The sequence below is a fragment of the Rhopalosiphum maidis genome, chromosome 1 (genome assembly GCF_003676215.2).
Source record: "Rhopalosiphum maidis isolate BTI-1 chromosome 1, ASM367621v3, whole genome shotgun sequence".
Classification (NCBI taxonomy): Eukaryota; Metazoa; Arthropoda; class Insecta; order Hemiptera; family Aphididae; genus Rhopalosiphum; species Rhopalosiphum maidis.
In genome coordinates, this window is record NC_040877.1 from 90,710,549 (window position 1) to 90,733,100 (window position 22,552).

General features: G+C 29.2%; 1 protein-coding gene across 1 annotated transcript in view; it reads right to left on the reverse strand.

Moving 5' to 3' along the window:
- LOC113555021 (semaphorin-2A) overlaps positions 1-22,552 on the reverse strand; it is a 345,931-nt gene that overhangs the window by 137,008 nt on the left and 186,371 nt on the right. The window contains exon 6 of the mRNA XM_026959297.1: positions 18,167-18,267. Within this exon, the coding sequence (XP_026815098.1) occupies positions 18,167-18,257 (91 nt within the window). The 5' untranslated portion in view covers positions 18,258-18,267. The remainder of the gene's footprint in view (positions 1-18,166; positions 18,268-22,552) is intronic.

Consider the following 22,552-nt stretch of genomic DNA (forward strand, 5'->3'; position numbering starts at 1 on the left):
TCACTCTTTTGGCCAATTTTATACCATCAGGATCAACTACCCTCAAACCCTATACCAATTGTAGTGTTTGTTATGGTCACATTAAGTTCAATAAACTGATTGTGTAGGATCTGTATAAAGTCATTAGATTATTTGACAATAGACATCTACCAGGCGATAATAAAAAAATAAACTTCAATAAATTATAATTTCGTATTGAATAATATCCATTTTCAAATCAATTTTCCCTTTGAAAAGGTTAAGATTTATAAAAATGTATTGAACTATATAAATAAAATATTTAAACATCTAATTAAATAATTATGATTTTGAAAATGATTATGTTTAAATATAATTATTATCCAAGCTATTTTTAGATTTTCCACAACTAGTGTATACAATATAGTTCTAAAAACATATTATGTTAATTGAAAAGTATACAAATTATTAAATTATTATATTATTCAAATATTAATATTCAAAACTGTAACACCCAAATATTGTAGGAAGATAAATAAAATGCTGGTAAAATCTATCGATACTATTATTGAGTTAAAATTCATGTTACGTTTGACAATAAACAATTACTATAAATATTGACAAGAAAATGTTTCAAAATGAAATACGCAACTAAACCTTTATATAATATTTCAAATGAATGGTAGAGCTCTGAGCTAATAATTATCGAACATAATAACACCGGTGCAAGATTACCGGAGAAGGAGTATTTTAAGACTTTTGGTTTCCCCCGGAAACGTAATTCTCAAAAGTTTTCCGCGTGCGTATCCGATTACAAAAGACCGCCGGGCACAATCGCCTTAATAATGCCAACGAAATTGGCACACCGATTGGCGCCAAGCTTGGAAACACTTCATTTATGAGTTTTCTCAACGAACAAATTAAACAAATTGAGCCGATAAAGATATCGTGTTGGCAAAGATCTGTGAAAGAAATCCGATTTGATTATACAAAAAAAGAAATTAGTTACGCCTTAGAGAACGACAATTATGTTAAAAGTAAAGTTATTCGGAGTGAATAAGATCATATAAGTTTCTGATGCAGTAAGGGACGGGCTGTGTGTGAAACGAAGTTAACTAATCCTCATGTTGAAGTTCAAATTAAATTCACTATATAATATATACGCTATGGGTTTACTTAACATTTGAATTTCAATCTGTCGTAGATAAGAGTGGAGCTCTTAAAAGTTGTCTGCGATCTTCATCTCACGGTAGTGACGACTAGTCGTTGTTTTTTCAATTTTAATTCTAATGGTTATTTTTTTTCAGTTCTGTTTATTTTATAATTTCCTTTCTGTATATCTTTGAAGTGGATAGATTTTATAACAAACGATGGAAGCCTTAAAAATACAAAAAAAAAAAAATAAATAAAGAACACCTCCTGCGCTAAAGCGAAGGGTGATCGAGCGTTAAGATAAAATCGTTTTCAACATTATAGCACAACACACTGTTGTGCGGCTTCGATAATAACCCAATGAGGACCAAAGAAAAGGGTGCGATAAAATCGGTGTTCGATATTTAATTTTGTGAACCTTATACGTTATTTTGAAAATACAAAAAAAGTATTAGTTTCTATTGATTTTTAATGAATATTTCTTAACTACCTACGCAATATATGATAATAAAGTTACATAATAAACAAAATATTAAATGATTTGTATAGTGTTTAAATTAAATGTATTTTAAATGTTAACTATAAGCAATAGTTTCATATTTATTCAGTTTTAAAATAAAAAAATACTTTTTACTGAAAAAGTCTGCAAATGTTTTTTTAGTACCTAATAAATTCTGACCAATTTTAAAAATTCAAAGTTTAAAGTGATTTAAAATTACAATATATGCAAATTATCAACTGGAAGTTTGATTACAAAGTTTAACTTTAGAGAACAAACGTATATAATTCAATTGAATAATCTATAAGAGGAAATTTAACATATAATTGGAATCAAACTGTAAGAATAATTAATATATTTAGACATGTTCACTAAAATAATGCTTTATTATATTTTTAATTAAATGACGCAATTCGACCAGTGACGTTCGACATTAGTACAACTTATAATCTAATTTATTTCTGATAATATAATGTTTAAGTACACCCTTATCTTAATTCAAGTTTTACTTAAAGAAGATAGATACTCATTTCCACTAAAATGTTTTGTATTTAAAATGTTTTTGTATCTTGAAAAAAAAATGTTTGACTTTTTAGAATGATAATTATAAGAAAATCAAAAATACACGACAAAATATTAATACGAAGCCTTTCATTTTTATTTTTAGTAATTGTTGTACACCGTCTATATTATATTTAAAAGTTGTTTTGTTAGATTCCCCTCTTCGAATAATTGTCACAAATAACCTAAAGGGAGTAAGGACTAAGTATGGACTTTTGTGCATTAGTGCGGGATTATTGTTAGAAATGGGGTGTTTTATTTCATAAAAAGCAACACTAGAGTAAAGGGGAATAATATTATTGAACATGGTTGATAATTATTATGATCAATTGTCAATGTTAGAAAAATACAATTTTATTCCACTATTTATTTTTTTAACTTTATAATTAAGAAAAATCAATATTATTTCTTAGTTCATAAAAATATTATTTTTAATAAAACAATATATTTAGATTAATTATTTGTTCAAATATACTTGTGATGAAAAATGAAAATAATATTCCAAGTATTTAATGTCGACTACGGTGTATTACTGCACTCGGATAAATTATTATGAGAAGAAGAAAAGACCCTTTTTTTTAAGTTTTTTCTTCGTTGTTATGGTAGTAAACTTTCAAAAGGTTGTATTCTTGAATCCAACTCACTTGACAAAAGTCGAATATTCTTTAATAATACACACAAACACATGCGATTTAAAAAACCCATTTTACTGCATATATGCAATGACTTAGTAGAGCAATGTGAAAAAAGTTATTATATTATAACAGAGGTGGATAACCCAGGCGCCTTCTAACCGTTAAACTGTATAAGTGGAGTCATATTCACACCAGTTAACACTCAATTTACATAATATTCAATAGAGGTAAAAACCATTTAATATTCTCAAACGCATATTTTTTCAGTATCCTGAGCCTATTGAAATGCACGTCTGTATGAATGTATTCGGAATTAAGAACTAAGAGAGTGCAGGAAAAATTAAAATTGTTTTTATAATCCCTAAAGTAAAGAGTTCATTATATTCTAGTAGGTATAACAAATATACTTTTAATATACTTCTGAAGTACAAACTTTGTGGTTAGGACTCATTTCTCATATGTCATTGGTAAACTATCGGATAGATATTATTTTTGAAACTTTTCAAAAATAAGTGAATAACCAACTTATAGAAGTAACATCTTTACGGTGGAATAAATGGAATCAAAAGGATAATGTAATTTTATTGATTTTCAAAACCCTCGTATTGGCTATTAGCAATAAGCATCATTATACTATATCGGCCATAAGTCATAACACAAAAAAATACAATGTATCGAAATACTTTTAGCCAATACTTTAAAAGTTTAAACTATAAAGACAAGAATTATTTGTTATAAAATAAACCTTACGGGCATAAGTTAATAATAATATTTCTTAAATGCAAATACTTATATTTGAACATTTTGCGTGTAATTTTAAGGTCAATAGTAATACTATGCAACCTCATAAATTACGTTTTAAATGATAGCATTTAGAATATTACTTATTTAAACTGGTTACATAATATGGGTTATGGGTTATAAGTTATTAATATCCTAACTGGATATTGTATGTTAGTTTTCAATTGAAATATATACAAGTGGATATAAAAATAAAACTATATCGAGGTGACATTGAATAAAAAAAGAGTAACTTTGAACCGAATAATACGTATATTATACTAACCGGGACGCATAGTATATTTACTGCCATGCGGAATAACAACAACTGCAGATGATAAAAAAATAAAAAAAAAAAACCAAAATTAACCGTTTTGGACAGCGGTCGTACGTGAAAAAAGTATTACTATACCCCTTCCCTTCTTGACACGAGGACACTTAACCGAGTCTCCTACGATGCCCCCTCCACCCTCAGCCCTTACCTATCATAATAACCATCCCCCTACGAATCACCCCTTCGTATCGGGTACCCTACACCAGCAATCGTCTTGTACCGTGAAAATAACCCGTGTGCAGCATTATTGTGCAGGCGACTGTTCAAGAGTTATCGTGCCGAAACGCCGGACGATCGTATTCTCAGGACTCGGGAAATGATACGGTTGTGGGAAGGAGGTAGAGGTGGCTCCAGAATCTCGGACAGGGTTTTCTCGAATTTCACGGGTCGTTTGCGTCGTCGCTGGCCGTTTAATAAATCGCGCGCGCTGCAGACCCTGCACGATCCGCCCCGACCGCGAACCGCCGTAGAAACGTAATTAAAATCAAATTAAACCACGTCGTCCGGCCGCCGAGGATAGGAGGAGAACGTACAACAACCATCTCCTCCCGCTACTAATTGTGTCGTCGGTCGCATTTATATTATTACTACACAACAATTCGGTTTCGTACCGCCCCAACGTACGTTCACGGCTATTATATTATAATATAATCGATGCAATTATTGAATATAACGCTTTATATTATTACGTGCATCGCGAGTCTGAGCGATCGCGACACAATTATCGTGTGTCGCAACGTACGTGCCTCGATAGAGACGATAACGACAAAATGCTCGGGTTTCGCATTCTCCGTAAAAATCGTTCTGCCGTGTACTACTGTGCGGCGGTCGGGACTGATATCGAGAAGTGTGCAATCGGAAATAAAACGCAGTTGATTTTTTTTTTATTATTTTACATATACTGTATACGGACGGCGTGGTGTTTCTAGAAGGTAACGAATAAATAAGTGTTCCTATTTATTGGGATCGCCTTTGCGGGAACATTTATTTTATTCATAATATTTCTAGGGTTCGGCTTCGGTGTTCGCAAACGGAGTAGAAAATAAAATATTCCACTCGATTATTTCGCAGCAGATACAACATTAATGTAGTACCTATATACTGTAAGTGTCTACTACATAATATTATAATAATATACTTTTTATTATCCAGATTTTTTTTCTGGTAAATATTAGAATGATATTGGAGTGTTCGATGTCTATGAATTTGCGATATTACGAATTGTACCAAACCTATGATAGCTTTTTCTTATATTATAGTCACTTTATTTCCGAAATATTTAACTGTTTTCTTTTTTAATTTTGCAATATTCACTTTATAAACGATAGAATTAGAAATAATTGTAATTTAGACATACATTTTTGTATTGATTTGAAGGTATTGAAATAGGGGCGTAGAAATAACTAGAAAAAAATATGACCTCCCAAATCGTTCATAATTTATTTTCGTTGAAAATCCTTTCAATGGTACCTAGTGAAATAATAAACGATGATTCAATCAAAAAAATTAATTCATACAAAATACAAGATAAAATAAAATTGATTGTCATTCAGCAAATACTGATGACATCAGAACAATTGACATAACCGACAGTTGGGTTTTAGCACCATAGTATTCACTACAACAAATCACAGTTTTTTAAAAAAAAAAAAATTATTCACCCATTAAAACAACGGAATGTCATAGTACTGTCTGACCAAATTAACTGAATAATTGAGTAGTTAAGCCGATTAAAAAAAAAAGATTTAAAAATAATATATTAGTATATATATATGTGTGTGTGTGTGTGTTTATCTTATTGAATATTCATCAGCTGTTTCGACAATCTAAGTACAGGTTACAAGGAGACATTGAATAAAAAACAATTTTAGATGTTGCTATTCTCCCCCCCCCCAAAAAAAAAGAAAAAACTTTAGAACTGTTTTAAGTTTCTAAAGTAACAAACAATTTTTTATCGTTATATGGCAAATCAATATCAAACACATTGCTAGTTTGGCAAACAACCCTCATACACCCATTGTAAAAGGTTATAATACTGCCCTCAATTCATTCCTTCTTGCCTGCATAATATACACCTATTCACAATTGTTAGATAGTAAAAAAAGTCATTAAATAGAAAATTAATAGTGCGTTTATATTATGTTAATTATAATAGTATATACAGTATAATGATCATTCAAAATAAATTATAATATCATAATAATTTAAAAATCAATTGTTTGTTCTTATTATTTTGTATTTGTTTGAGTGTATAGTACCTATTGAAAAATTTAAGCGTATTTATAAAAATGAACTAAGGTATAATATTATACAAAAATGTGTATTTTTCAAGTTAGATATTTAAAACATAATATTATGCATTCTTCTAAACAATGTACATAACATTATTTTATATAAAAGTATTTACAAGTCGTAGGCCTAGTTGGTATGTATTTGATTAAAGTTCAACGAAGTGGTCAGACTCGTGAAGTGACAAATTCCGAACGCACTCGAGGTAAAAGCTAGCTTACGACGTAAATATCTGAAAGGCCATTTGTTTAGTCTGATTTAAGGATTTCAAGCAGACCACAAACAAACTCACACTCAAACATGCACACACACATACACGCACACACGCACTTAAATCTCTCCTCTCTCAACTGTATGAACAATTTAAATATCTAAACAATGGTCATAAGTCCTGATAAGTCTTATATATATGTGTGTATATATGTACGAATAAAATAAGACTTATACGAATAACGATAAAGGGCACGGATTGTTCTTATACCAAAATAAATTATGTTAAAGACAAAAATATAATATATTATGAGTATATACATATTTACAGAACTATATAGTTAAATGTATATTTAAAATTATTTTCATATAGGTACAGCATAGAAGACAATTGTTTATAAAAATGTTCATCCGATGTATATAAAATTAAAGAATTTTGTTTTCTTACATACCTACATATTTTTTATTTGAGTACTAAATTTTTTTTCTTTCTTATTATAATTTTTTCAAATTAAAAAAAAAATATATATTTAGCTTGAGGGTAGACGGCCCTCTATTATATCCTATGTATATGGTATAGCGGTAGTTTTTGGAATTCGGAAACAAATAAAGATGCTGGCCGACAACCATGGGAGGACGTAAAGTCCGGGAAGAAAAAAAATCGTTTCAAAGAAAATGACCCTTATAATAACAATAACTACACAGACTGAAAATGTCCAAGGGAGGTTGGTGGTGCAGTGGCGGGTGTATATATCTCCTTTTGGCCCGGGACTTTGACAGGGTGAAATTATTACGGGGAGGCGTATCCCCGGGGGTCGGGTATCGGACGGTCGTACCCCTACAAGCCCCGCGCACGTGGTAGACGATACCGTGAGGGAAACAGCCATCCCTTCTCTCTCAATATTACACACGTACATACATACTCGGGGTACTAAACGTCAACCGGCAATAAATCCGAAAACGACGACAAGATAAACGCATTAGTAATACAAAGTGGCCGGGTCCCCGGCATTGCAGGGCTCGTTCAGGAAATTAACAAGGAATAACCGGCCCTCCGCGGAACCAGGCTGTAGATAAATACATTTCCGGGACATTAACTAAATTCGAAAGTTTCAAATGAACTTGTGCATATAATGCACTTCATATTATAGAGCTATGTTCGTGTACAGTATTTCCACCATGCGCATGATGGATGTCTCAGTAAATTAAATGTGTGCGTTAGAAAATCACTTTACCGCGTGTATTGCTATTTTTACAGTAAACCACGATGCGGAAAATGTCTCTTTAAACTTTTTTGCACGTCCCCGGGCGTCGGCGCGTGACTTTGAATATACCCTTAATGCGACGTGTAATAGTCATTTTTCAATATATCAGTCTACAAGACCTACCACAACTTAAAAGTGAATTATCGTTTCGAGCGAATAAAGATGTGCTGAACCTACTGTAAGTGTATATTATAGTATAAAACATACAACTATTATTCGTTGAAGGTAATTTAATTAAATATATATATTTTTATGAAAAACTTGTATTTTTTGGCGAGAAAAAAATGAAAAGTTATTTTATTGCGTATTTATACAAAAATCCGATAGGGTTGTTGTATGAACATAGATGAAAATTGATTTTAATTTCATTAAATTCCGATGTAATGCGACTTAAAACTAGTTACCACGTTAACGATGACAATATTTAAAAAAGCTATATTAATTACTTATCAACATCGTTACGTTATAATATTTGATCTTTAAATTTAACATTTATATACATAAAATCAAATGATTATTTCATTATTATTATAATTATTATTGTTTTTAGTGTTCAAAAGACAATATTTTGACTAATAAAAAAAATAAAAAAAATAAATAAAACAATATTAATTTTATCGAATAATCTACCTTATTTTATATTTTGTGAATATTAAAGACTATATTATTATAACTATAGATCTGACATAGCAAAGGCAAATAATAATTGCATGATAAATCATTTTACTCAGGGAAAGACCAAACTTTATAGTTTAAAATTACGAAGATATTTATTGGGATTGCGTTTTGGGGGTTGAGCTGAGGCTACATCATGTTTTCCAAGCACGTACTTATATGGAAGGGGCAACACGTATTTACCTGGAAAATCGACACACAACATCTCCTCCCTTAGTTGTTCGCAACTTTTGCTCAAACATGCAAACACATTTTGAATAAGTTGAATTTTGTTTAAAAAGAATAAAGGAGATATTCGACACAAGAATTTTAAAAATACACATTCAAATTATTTTGGAAGACTATGTACAAAGGAAATGTTATAATATTAGTTTGCGCATTTTTTTGTAAATATAAAGTGTATTTTAAAATATTTTTCGGCAATATTTGTATTTTTTTTTTAATTCCAAGACGAAAATACCATTTTTTACGTTATTATTATTAATTTCATAAGTTGATCTATGATGATAATACATCGATAATATTGAATAAAAAATATATATAATTTGTTTAGTATACATTGTTTAGATTTGACAATAATAAACATAATAAAATAAAATAAAAGGTGATCTTACGTGTTTACGCTTGCTATTAAATAAAAATTTGAATTTTTTCGAAAATGTTATTTTTACATAATTATACGACAAAACAATATTTTAAAAAGGAAAATTATATTTTTTGTAATCTTAATATTATTCTATATGTTTTTTATGTTTTTTTAAATTTTTGAACAACGTATATTGCTACGGTTTATCATACATAAAAATTGAATACTAAACGAGTGTTTAATTAATTATAATGTTAAATATATATAAAATTTAAATAAGGTGAATATCGAATGAAACAATACATTTTTTCGAGATATCTACTCCTGTGCCACTATAATCCGGTCATCGATACGTATTAAGTTATTACTAATTAACCAATCCTTCGAAAATCGATCATTATTTTTTGAAATACGCCAAAACATGTATTTCCTAAGAATTTGAAACTAAAATAATAAATAATAAAATTATTTTTAAAATAAGTTAAAATTCTTCGGAATAATCAATGAAATGGATCACCACCTTTCACTTAAGAAGAAATTAATAAAATGTATTGTTATTAATGATTTTAATACGATTCTTTTTCGCAAAAAATAGTTTATTTTAAAACGTTCTCTGATATTCTTAGAATACGACTCTATTGCAACTCTACGATAACGATCATCATTTATATAAAATACCTATACGGTTCTCGTACGAATCGGTCGTATTTAAGTAAACGTCGACAGTAAATAAAGTGCACGTGGGCCTCTATTTCTTTTTATATTTTTCATACTCATTTTTGATGACGTTGTGTGAGTTAAACGTCTTTGGGTGTATATAGTGATAAAGAATGGAAGGTCGGGTAAGAAAAAGCATAAACCGTATTCGCCTGGTTTAGAATACTAAACGGGACAAAGACATTAAAAAACTCTGGGCGTCGTTAAATATTTGGGTTCCTTGCCTAAGACGATGACCACCATAAGACATGGCAGTAGCGGCGAAATAGCGAGATAATAGTGAAATGATAAAAATATATACACGCTGGAAGTGATCATTTATAGTGGTCGTTTCCCCGGACAAATGGATATAAAAATGACTTCGGAAAGTGCCAGTAATAAATTGAATTGCCCCACCGTTATAGTGGCCTCTACCCACCACATCTCAAACATAACATAGGTAAAGTCAATGGTAGTCGAGATATGAACAAAGTATACACTTTGTATTCACCGTTCATTCGCCGTATCTGAAGTCCCGGACAGAAGTCCTCGAAGTTTCGTAAAATAATTTCCTGGATCGATTGTTATTGCTTCTTATCCTGTATACTGATACACATCCACCGGAAAATTCGGATGGAACGGGGACGTAAAGAAATCCACGTAGAAATAACGACTCTATAGCTGGCATATTCGATTTATATTGTTATCATCGTTAGGGAGAAAACGGTGGTACGACGCGGCGTGCTTCTTTTTCTTCTTTCCCCTTAAACACGACTGCATGGTTAAATATATACATACTGCGCTATCGTGTCTGGTTCGTTTATTATTATTTTCTTTCTTCTAGCCGGAAGCTGTTTAAAACAACCCCTCCAAGATGGATTATCCACGGACGCTCGTGGGAGGAGAGCAAACACGATATTTAAACTTTACTATCAAAGGGCAACGTTTATACTGGTTTGTATTCACGGACGGGATGGGTGAGGTGTATGAAAAAAAATGGGTATATGTACAATGTTATTTAATCGTGTACCACGCCATATTGTGTTAACAGATCCAGGGTGTCTCAAACAATCTTTTTATGAATGAGAAATCCAATGCTTTTCTCCTATCTTTTGACAATTTAACCTGTCTTAAAATGTTTTAAAGTTTTCGATATTTGGTTTTTTTATAATTCAATAACTATAAAATTAAAAATTGTATACTATACTTACCGTTTACAATTTAAGTATAATAAAATTTATTTATTATTATAGTAAACATTTAAATTAATTCATTCCAGTAAAGTATTTTACGATGATAAGTATTAATTTTTGTAGATAATCATATAATATTTTATCGTTTAAGACATAAAATATTTTCAATATAATAAACTCAGCAAAATGTATAAATACGTTTTATGTTAAAAATGTATAATGATTATTAACAACAATTATATTTACATTATAGTAATTTTTGTGCGAAATGTTTTGAAATAATAATATAGGTAATGATTTACCAGTATGTAATAAATTACCGTTTAATAATGTGATATTATAAACTGTCTTATATTTTAAGAAGGACTTAAACAATTAATTTGTTATTTATCGATTCCTGACATTATTATTACTCATGTGACGTTAGTAAATTCGATTTATTAGAAAATTATATAATTTAAATAATCACTGTAAAAAGTGTATTATTATTTTATGCTGATCTTACATATAAGTCAAAATATATTCATTTAGTTATTTCCATCTTTATGAGTAAATATTTTTTAACGAGTTTTTGAAATATCAGATATACTATTTAAAATTTTTAATATTAATTTAATAATTTCTAACGGTATTTTACTTAATATTATTTTTTTTTCAATTTTACTGCAATATATATTTATTAACTAATTAATGTTAATAACAATAACTTACTATGAACAATTTATTGTCTTTAGCTTAAATTATACGAAATTCCTTAATGTCCATTAAAAATCATATTAATATCTGCTATAAATACATATATATTATTTTGTTTAATAGTCATTAATCAATTATTATGTGTATATAGTAGGTCCACGTTAGAGAACATTACGTCGAAAATACAGAAGTAATCAAACCCGCGTGTTACCGGAGGATTTTATATTCATATTTCCATATTATTAAAATAACATGCATAATACCTAATAGTAATTTGGATGGACTTTTTGAAGAACGGTGTTGTTACTATTCATGCTCAATAATATAATATTATTATCGAATATACAATTTTAATTCGGTTATCTGCTGTATTAGATATGAATTTATAAAACCAAATGGAAACATAAGAAAATATATCTATTAATAAATAATAACGTTATTATATCGTTTTTATTTATATTTGCGTATTGCATAGAATAATACATTAAACATGGAAAGAGGGAACGGTTTTTTATCGTTATTTTTATTTGTCCTCTAGGGGATGCAAAACTTTTATAAAAGGCCAAAAGTGTAATCGGGCAAGACTAAAAAAATATGCAAGGAATATTTTCTGACAGTTTTATATACAATTAAAGCTTATTAAAATAAAAATATTATTAAAAATACAATCAAATGCATTTTAAGAATAATGGTAAAATAATTAATGCTAGAAATAAACATTAGTTAAACTAAGCTTATATTATTTTATGCTTTCAGCACTGCTAAATACAAATTGAATAGTTCATAATACCAAGTATATTAACGGATTTTAATCAAAACTGATTATTTCTAGGTAGATTTTATTACAAAAATGTTTATTTATATATTATAATAGTAAGAAAATTAACGAACATTATAAAAAAAAATCATACTACGAAAACCATCTTATTACGATTATTATTTCATACTATGCCAAATTCGTCAATAACATACTTATAGGTTAGAATTTACGTGAAATAACGTATTAAATAATATATGGTAGTTAAATGTTATAAAATAATACTACCACGATACCACATATTATAATATTACATTATTATACAACGGATAATTAGATAGTTCAATAAACAAGGAACTGTTTATAGTTATGAAATATTGAGAAGGTTATTCGAGAAATATTTTTCTTTTTTGATTCGTATTTTTAAAATGTATTTAAAAATATTATAAATTACTTCAATAGACAATATTATTTACATAATGAATACAACTAATCAAAACTTTCAATATGCAAAAAACATTTTTAAAGTTGCTCTGTTTTTATAAGTAAAATATAATATTAATTGTAAATAAAATTGTCTTTAATATTTTTTTTAACCATAGTTAATATACTAGTAATATTAGTAAGCTGTTCTAACATGTGTTTTCGAAGTAAAATAAATCTTTATAATCATAGTTTATTTTGCCTATCGCGGAGATACTAGTGAGGCGATACAATATAGTATGCAGTTATATAATAATTCACGATAAAAATCTGCAATGAAAAATATTTGTTGGCTCAAAATAAAATATTCAACACCATTGGTGATCGGTTTTTGGTACAATACATTGAGTTTTGAATTCAAATGGACGTATCGTGTTGGTCAACCCAAAGAGAGAACGTTTAAAATGGAATTGCCGTTATAGTCGAATGACATTAGGCATATATATATACGTATAAATGTGTGAGTATATGTGAAATTGGCAAAGGCCATACAATTTTTCTCACGTATAACCAAAGCAACCATATAATAATAATAATAATAATAATAATAATAATAATAATAATAATAATAATGATGATAATAATAATAATAACAGTTATATATATGTATACGAAGTAAAGTCGAGTTATGCAGTGCGTGGGCAATAGGAGGGAAAAAGGGACGCAATGCGTCTGTTTCGGACCCGCCAATTTTATGTGACTTTTAAAGGGCACGTATATCCGTTTCTCTTGCTCGCAAGAAATAGGAAACACTTCTTTAGACGCAATCATAAAATACATGTATAAAACTGTACGAAAAAATTTATTCAAAACGCCCTTCCTTCAGCCAACCACCGTCGCAGACCAAGTACTACGGTAATAACACGAAAAGGTGTAGGTACGCGCATACGTTTTACATATTGCTAGTCCGATCACACGATAACCTTTTCTAAGTATCATGGTAAAACAATACTAGAAGTTTTATAACACATTTCATTCCCCTACCATATCTAACCTAACCACCACCACTCTTTACCATATGTTTTTATTGTCTTTTATGCAGACAACGGACACAGATGTCACACGTATACCTCACGCTGCTCACGTGCGATTGTCCTACACATTTTATAAATTCGTAATGTCTCTCAAGTAACAACGTTAATTATCATAAAATAAATTAAGAAAAATTAAAACAATTTAACAATAAAATCCGGACTTGATACATATACTAGGTATGTGATACCTACTCATTTTTGATTTAACATCATAGTACCTTACCAATATAATTAATAATAAATATTATGTGCAATATTATTAGTTTATAATATTCGTGTAAAAAATGTGTAATAATAAGTAATCACAAAGTTGTCTAAAACGATTTGTAGCAATTATGTATATACCTACTATATTAGATTTAGGTTACAGTTTCAGTCGTGATTGTTGTTTAAAATATGATGTTTAAATTAATTTTTTTGACTTTAAATATATTTTAAATTGGTTTATATATATTATATTAATAACACATGGAATTTGTCGACCTCACTTTTAATTTTTCTACTTTTTGCGTTGATAGTTTTCGTCAGGTATTGCGTAGACTAAAGAACACTTAAAGAAACTATATTACTACAATTACCTTTGGAAAGTATATAACAATTATATGTCATTTACAATAGTTACATGCAATTTTTAAAGCACTTGTTTAACTATACTAAAAAGTTATAAGTAATTACAGTAAAAAATAACAATTATTGCATGCAACACTAATATATTTCACGTTAAACTATGAATTTAAAATTATTGTTTTAAAATGATATTAGTCAACGTATTATTTGATTATATATTTATAGCTTTTTTAGCAAAGTGTTCAACATAGTGACATTATAATATTATTATTTTATTTATAAATCTCGTGCGATCGATTATACTTTTCAATTAATCGTTATGTATTTATATACAACTAGAAATTAAATTCTGAAAACAGTAATTTAAATTAAACAAAAATATATTTTCCAAAAAATCATTCTCGCAAGTTTTTGTTAGAGTTAATATTTACTATGTGTGCCATGTTTTTTCGATGTAATTTATTTTTCCATGAAGTCATAAGCATATTACCTATTTAAATTTGACAAAGTTATTTATGTGTACAATTTTAATAACGCATACCTACATTGAAAGTGAAATATTTGCAATCCAAAGAGTTTTGATGTAATAAAATATGTAGGTACCTATGTATATATTATATTTATAGTATAACCACAATGAATTGTTGTACATTTTTATATTTTACAGACATTTTATGATTATATTTACAATAAAATGAAAATATTATAAACAAAAATCGATTTGATATAGAAATGAAGAAAAAATTCAAACTTATATGCTTGTAGATAGTCAGTTGTGCAATACATGTACCTAAATACATTTTTTTAAACAAACAATGTATAACCAGACTGGTTATTGTCGATTTGTACGTTGTCACGCGCTCAACGGTTCTTATTGTACATATATGTTGGTATACCAACCCATTATCGAGCGCTTTTTATATCAATAATATACACTATGTTATCATAATTTTGATTACTTCATACAGTGGAAAACAAAACTCACTCACAAACATTCAAACATGGATAATGGTGAAACTCTGTGACTTGAAAAATATACATTCTTTGAAATTATTGAACTCTAAATTATGGTGAAAGTTATTAGGTAAATCTCCCCCTATCATAAACCGTTAATTCTCAAACAAATAGTTACAATAAACGAGTATAAAAACTTCTTATGAGTAATTCAATTTTTATATTTTTGAAAAATATATTTATTCATTTATTTAAAAATAATTTTTTTTTTTTTAAATTGTAAAGGAATTAAATTCTTTAACTTTTATTTACTACATACCACAATAAAGATAAGTGTATAACTTATCAAGTTGAAGTTAAATATTTTATTTAATAAAATAAAAAAATATAATGCATTTCAAAATAATTTTGTAAAAAGAACAAATCATCCCCCGTTTTAATGCTTAGTAATTAGAAGGGGTGTTCTCAAAATATAAAAAAAAAAATAGGCAGAGGAACTTCGTCCCATTGCACCCCTTCCAACAATTCAAGTATTAATATTACCTTATGGCTTATATGGTACTATAATAATAATTAGTCATGCCTACATTGAGCAGGCTGATGTTAAGTCGTATTTTAGGGGTGCTTAATTTTGACCAACTTATACACATCTCCATATTGACGTTTTAAAAATGTTCATTCCCTTATTATGAAATATAGTACCTATTGTGTAATAAAGTATAAACAATAATACATAATACATCAAATAAATGAGGTTTAATTATACGCATACATAGGTATTAGGTACTATATTCTACATATAAAGCTGTACAATTAAAAATCCAAAATATATGTTCACATTTTTATTAAGTATACATTTTGAATACGATAATTTTTTTTTTTATTATAATGGCCAACCAAAATTACAAAAGCTAATAATCGTCTCCAAAACAGGATCGAAATAGAATTGGATTAACTTCCAAATGATTTTTAAATTGTTACAAATCATTTCAATTTTACGAGTAGTAAAATAATTATATTGAGTACTCGTCAAACATAGACGTTTTTGAGGGGAATCGCTAATCAAATTCAATGGTCTAAGCATAGGATTAGTACGTATGCCCAACTTTGTTACAACTAATATATGACGAAATATGACGTAACGTGCCCAACACTGCGATATTATTATTATCGTCATATCGTCGTAATAATAATAATAATAATAATAATAATATATCGCAGTAAATAAAAATGCAGTTTACACGTGCAGTAATAACCGTTTGTTTTGCATAATATTATAATATTGTTATAACGACGATTCCGCCGATGTTACAAGTCGAAGACCCTTCGTGGGCTAGCGTTTTATAATATTGTATAGGTGCCGCCGCGTGATCGATTTGTCGAACAAAGAAAACTCACACTACTGCCGCCGTCGATAATATTATTCTATCCACCCTCTATAATGTATAGGTATATAATATATATATATAATATTTACGACACGACTACACGATTGCGGTATACAACACACACGCGTGTATATTCTACACGGTTGTAGTCGGCGGTGGCGAGCGGTAACGCCCGTGCGTTCGAGAAATCCAATCCCTCCGCGGTCGATCCGGTTACACGACGACAAGAAATGCTACACGCGCGCTTACAAAACGCACTCTCCTCGGCCGTCCGCGGTGTGCGTGTAAAACACATCTCCCACCTGAACACCAACCACCTCGGTCCACCCTTGCCACCGCCGACTTGTATCGCCGATACACCGCCCTTTTCTCCTCGGCATCTGATTTAGACAGACACTATAGCACTACGGCTATATTGCGACTCGCTATATTATACGTGTACAACTATATGCGGTGTATCCGCGTAGTATATCGGCGTATATATTATGCTATCGGATGTCGTCCATACCGCCCCTAACCGTTCGACTACATAATGATATTATGTACGGTTCTTACTCGTCCGAAGAAAATCGTCGTTTTCCACGTCATATTGTGCACTCCTCTCTCTCTCTCTCTCTCTCTCTCTGTCCACTGTAAAAGCACCGCCGACACAATAATATAAACACGCGTATCATAAACTTAAACATTAATGGCGGGTATTACTACTCAGAGCGAGACCGTATTAAGTTATCCAAGAGCACCCGAAGAGCTTTCGAGACACGATTATTATATTATTTAAAGGATTAGGATCATGTTTTTATTTTTATTCCTGTCCCGCGTCCCGCGATTGTTCGTTGTCGAGGATAATCCTTTGTACGGCGGTAACACTCCGTCATCCTATCTGGTTTACATAGTTCTTACCTCTTTAGTATTGGATCTACTGCAACGCCTACGACGTTTAATTCTATACATAATACACGATATCGATTCGATCATTTTTTTACCACGCTAAATACGGCGTCACTGGCGTTCAATTTAAATTTAAATAAAACCCAATGCGTAGTGTAATTCTTTCACGAATAAATTTTCACGTCAGAAATATATTAATAAAATGCGGTATAACTTTTTTGCCGAGGTTGCAAGGACAAAATTCAAAAGTAATACTGAAATTATGAGTTTTTTTTGGAAAAGAATATTGTAAGTTTTTGAAATATATTCGACAAAATTCAAAAGTTTTTCTTTTTTTTCCGCCGAATTGCAAAAAAATAGCGTTTTAATATTACTTATTTTACGCACCATTCGTGTGGAAATAAACTTTTAATGACAAGCTGTCGGTGAGAAACGGTAAATTACCATATTACCTACGGGTTTACCGAGATATTAACAAACAACAGCGGTGTCTATTGTTTTCTCTTTATATTTGTTTTCTCGGTTATTTATCTATATTTATAAACGAAGAAATATCGAAAACTTACCTGGCGGCAATTCTTCAATGGTAATGGCATGTGTTTCCAGTACGACAAACGTCACATACACGGCAAACAGTCCGTAAAAAGCCGGCGGCATTTTCAATGTTCTGTAAAACAAAACAAATCAGTGTCGTTATTATACTGTTTTTATTTCGTGAACTTAACGTGTAGCTACACACTCTGAATATTGTATGATCAATTGATTTATTATAAATACATGTAACGAATACATCACGATAATATTATTTTATATAAGATATATAGGTGCCTCTATGTATGATGTAGAGAACAAGACATTTGTGAATAACCACATTACATCTGCGTTTGTATTCTATTAAACCTCTGCAATAACTCAGTAATCCAATCGAAGAACATATTTTCCATTGTAGGAAATCGAACCCGACCGCCGACATACAATAGCTGTTGCACTGCAATTTATTGTTTTTATGATTCAGGGGAGTTGACCTAATCGGTTCGACGAGCATGCAGGTTCACGTTCTACGTCAAGACACTGCACCAATCTCTGCATGATAATATATACCTATACACTACTAAAAAACCGTTCTGAAGATTTTTTTCAACTGACTGACTGAGTAATTTATTTTTTGCATACATTACACGTTGTCGGTTAGTGTTCTGTTCTGCCATTATTGAAGTTGTTCGCTATTCGACCGTAAATGCATTAAATCATTTAAATGTGTCCAAATAAAATGTATGCAAAAATAGATTTATTGAATTTAGTTTTTATATGCTGATTTTGACCTACTTTTCGCATATCTTTAAGTATTTAGATAGATTAAACTACGCGAACATTGATTTTCTAACATAATATTTATGTACAAGAAACAAAATGTAATACCATATCATATCGACCTATACATATTTTGTAACTACAAGATTTTATTTATATAAAGAATTAAAAAAAAAAAAAATCTAAATAAAATAATTAGATGATATTATTAATATAATATTATTGTGTTATACATTCTTATTGTTGCCAATCTCGGAGTAAAAACACGTGTCACACGATTTCAATTGCAGCAGAGATGTAAGTCGTAGTAATACGCTGGTTGATCGTCGTAGACACATCATCTGGCGTCTTTTCAAGTCACGTAAGTACAAAGAGGCACACCACAATTAATAGTGGTATTAAAAACAATATTTCGAGGGAAGTTTTGTGGTACAACACGACTGGAGACCACTATAGTTATATATATATACTTATATACGTTATATTAATTCAAGTGAAAAGGGGAAATCACAATAAAAAAAAATGATAACGAGTGTACGGGCGACGGACCGGAAACAGAGATGGCATAGTCGGTCGTGTTGGGTGCCTGTGTGCCACTCGTTATGGCAGCAACAGCGACGGCAACATACACACACAACGGATTACATTTTAAAATGCAACCATCCCTCTCTCTGGTCGCTACCCCACCACGACTTGTTCCACCTACTCTCGACGGCGGTTATAGTCATAATGATGATAATAATAATAATAATAATAATAATAATAATGCTAAGAATATACCACGGTATGTTTTAATATAACTCCGGACGGCCCGGGATATTTTAAATATGCAAAGTGGCGTTTTGTCCTGGAATTGTTCGGAGGGTTCCGGTGCAATAATAATCCCGCGTAAACCCGAATAGTTTCACCTCCTTCCACTCGTGTTTAAACACCGAAAATTAATAATTTAACGCTCATAATACCCAAACCGTTTACGTGGCCAAGTCGGACTTTTTTCTTTTCTTTTTTTTTTTATTATTAAGCTTTTATTTTTACGTACAAGTCATATTACGTGTGTTGAAGGTACACGCTAGCTGCTGAACAATAATTTAACCGCTAGAAATAATATGCAACGCCAGAAATTACGTATCATTGTAAAAGTATATTTAAGACCGCTATCAGCAGTAAAGCCAATTACATTTAGAATAATTGAAGTTGTTAAGGAGTTTATTAAGTTAAGTTGGGATGTACTACGACGAGAACCAATTACATAAATTACATTTTTAAAATAATTTTAAAATACTTTTATTTGACTAATGTAATATTTAGGTATTAACACTATTTTTATTTTTAATTATTAAATTTACATAAATAGAAAAGTTATTATAAACTCATTATAATGGTTCATATGAAAATAAATAAAATATAGAATTATAATAATATCAGTTTCAGTTTTATTTACAAATATTATATAAGTTATACTTTGATTAAAAATAATAGTCATTAATAAATTAAATTAGGACCAACTTATTACATTTTTAAATATTTTTTGAAAAAACTTGTACAATCAAAATACTACTGACAAAATAAGGCACGTGTCAGTTTATTTTTTGTCATTTAAGATTTAAACGGTACAATAGTGAATAACAAATAAGATAAAAGGGTATCTGGTCCAGTGAACGAGTCGATTTCTATTAGAAGGTAAGTAATTTAAATTCGCATAATTCAAATTAATTTAATTTTAAGTTATGATTATTTTTATCTCTAAGTTTTTTGTCTGCAATTTAAAGGTGTACACAAATTTTTAAAAAGATTTATTTTACATTATTTTTCCATAAATAAAAATATATATAATATAATATACCTATATAAAACTCAATATAACTTAAAAAATAATTTCATAATTCTTGATAAGTAGACAATATTTTATATCAATATGAAAGATTGCTGAATGCTTTATTTTTATTTTTATTGCTGTAAATATAACTGTGAATAAAATATACAAGATATATAAAACAAAAAAAAAAAACAATTATTTAATTCAATTTTTTTATTATTTAAATGGTATAATTTTAAGATCTAAAATGTATTATAAGAGTTTTTCTAAAAAATTGTAAAATAACTGTCATTCAATTGAATTCGTATAATTTTCAAATTATAATTTATAACGATAAATAGATGATATACCTACCTATAATTCACATTAAGCAAATTTTATTTACTTTATCATTAATTTTCCTCATTAAAATTATTATGAATCGAACTTTAATTACCATTAAAGACTATCTGAAAAATGTAATGCACATCATTATGATATTTTTATCAGCTAAGTATAATCTATAAAAATAAATAATTTGAATTGAATTGCATACATGTTACCAAAAAAAAAAAAAAATTGATTTTGAAAGAAAAATTGTATTAGAAAATACAACGCAAGAAAAAATCTTTATACATTTTTCAATTTTCATTCGTCAAAGGAATTCACATTAAAATAACTGCGACATTGTTTTATCGCATAATAATTTTCCAAACGAAACTATTTAATATCTGTTTCTTTCATACAATTTTATGAGAATATTTTATTACATTGGCTAATAGATTAATGTATATTTCCTTCCTAATTAATCATCCTATATTAATATAGTCTTTGATCTAATTAGCCTCAGGCTTTTAAATTAGTATTCCTTTGTTTAAACAAAACATACATAACATAAAATCAGTCGTTTTATACATTTCCTATCATTTAATGTCACTTTGAAGTCAACCAATGATCCATTATGTTTTGTTTGCGAATATCAGAAAATCTATACTAATATACCTAGTATATATATTATGGTATGGTGTATGAATAATATTATTTATGCGAAAAAAAATTTTCGACGAATTCAGCTCATAAATATTGGCTTGAAATATGATAAAAATCAATTACTTTACTCTTATATGGTGTGATTCAAAAGATACAGTAAGTTATATCACTTGAAGTATAACAAATTTTACTCGGAAAAATCTACTCTCAGCATTATTGTATCAAATTCAATTTTCATGACGGCTTGTGGTAAAATATTTCATTGAACAAGTTATAACCCCATTTTCAATATGTACAATACATAATAATATACCGTAATAATTCTACCATCAATAAAAAATAAACAAAGTTCATTAGAAAAACGGGAAAAAAAATGTAAGAATAATTGGATAGCGTGACGTTGGTCAATGTCACGCGATTTTTCTTGTTTTCCGGCACAATCGTCATTATCCCTTAACCGTAATTTCGTATTATTATACATGCTCGACGAGAAAAACTTCTGCTTGATTTCCTTAATTTTTTCCTACTTATTTTAGCTACTTTAACTTAGCCCGCCAATACTTCTTTCATTTTACCTAACCGAATTTCGGTATTATTTTTACGAGAAAACCGCGCCCTTTTATCAGAATACTACTTTAAGCGATGACAACCCGTTAACCTAGTGCCATTATAATGTGCAAAGACCGCGAAAATTCTTAACCTTTAACGATATAAAAGTAAAATGACCTTTTTGATAAGATGTCCCCAGTCGATAGGAATTTAATGACTATCGTTATAATTTATAACTCTATTTAGAATTGGTAATAAAAAATTAAAACATTTTACATTGATATTTTAGGGAGAAAGAACACAGTTA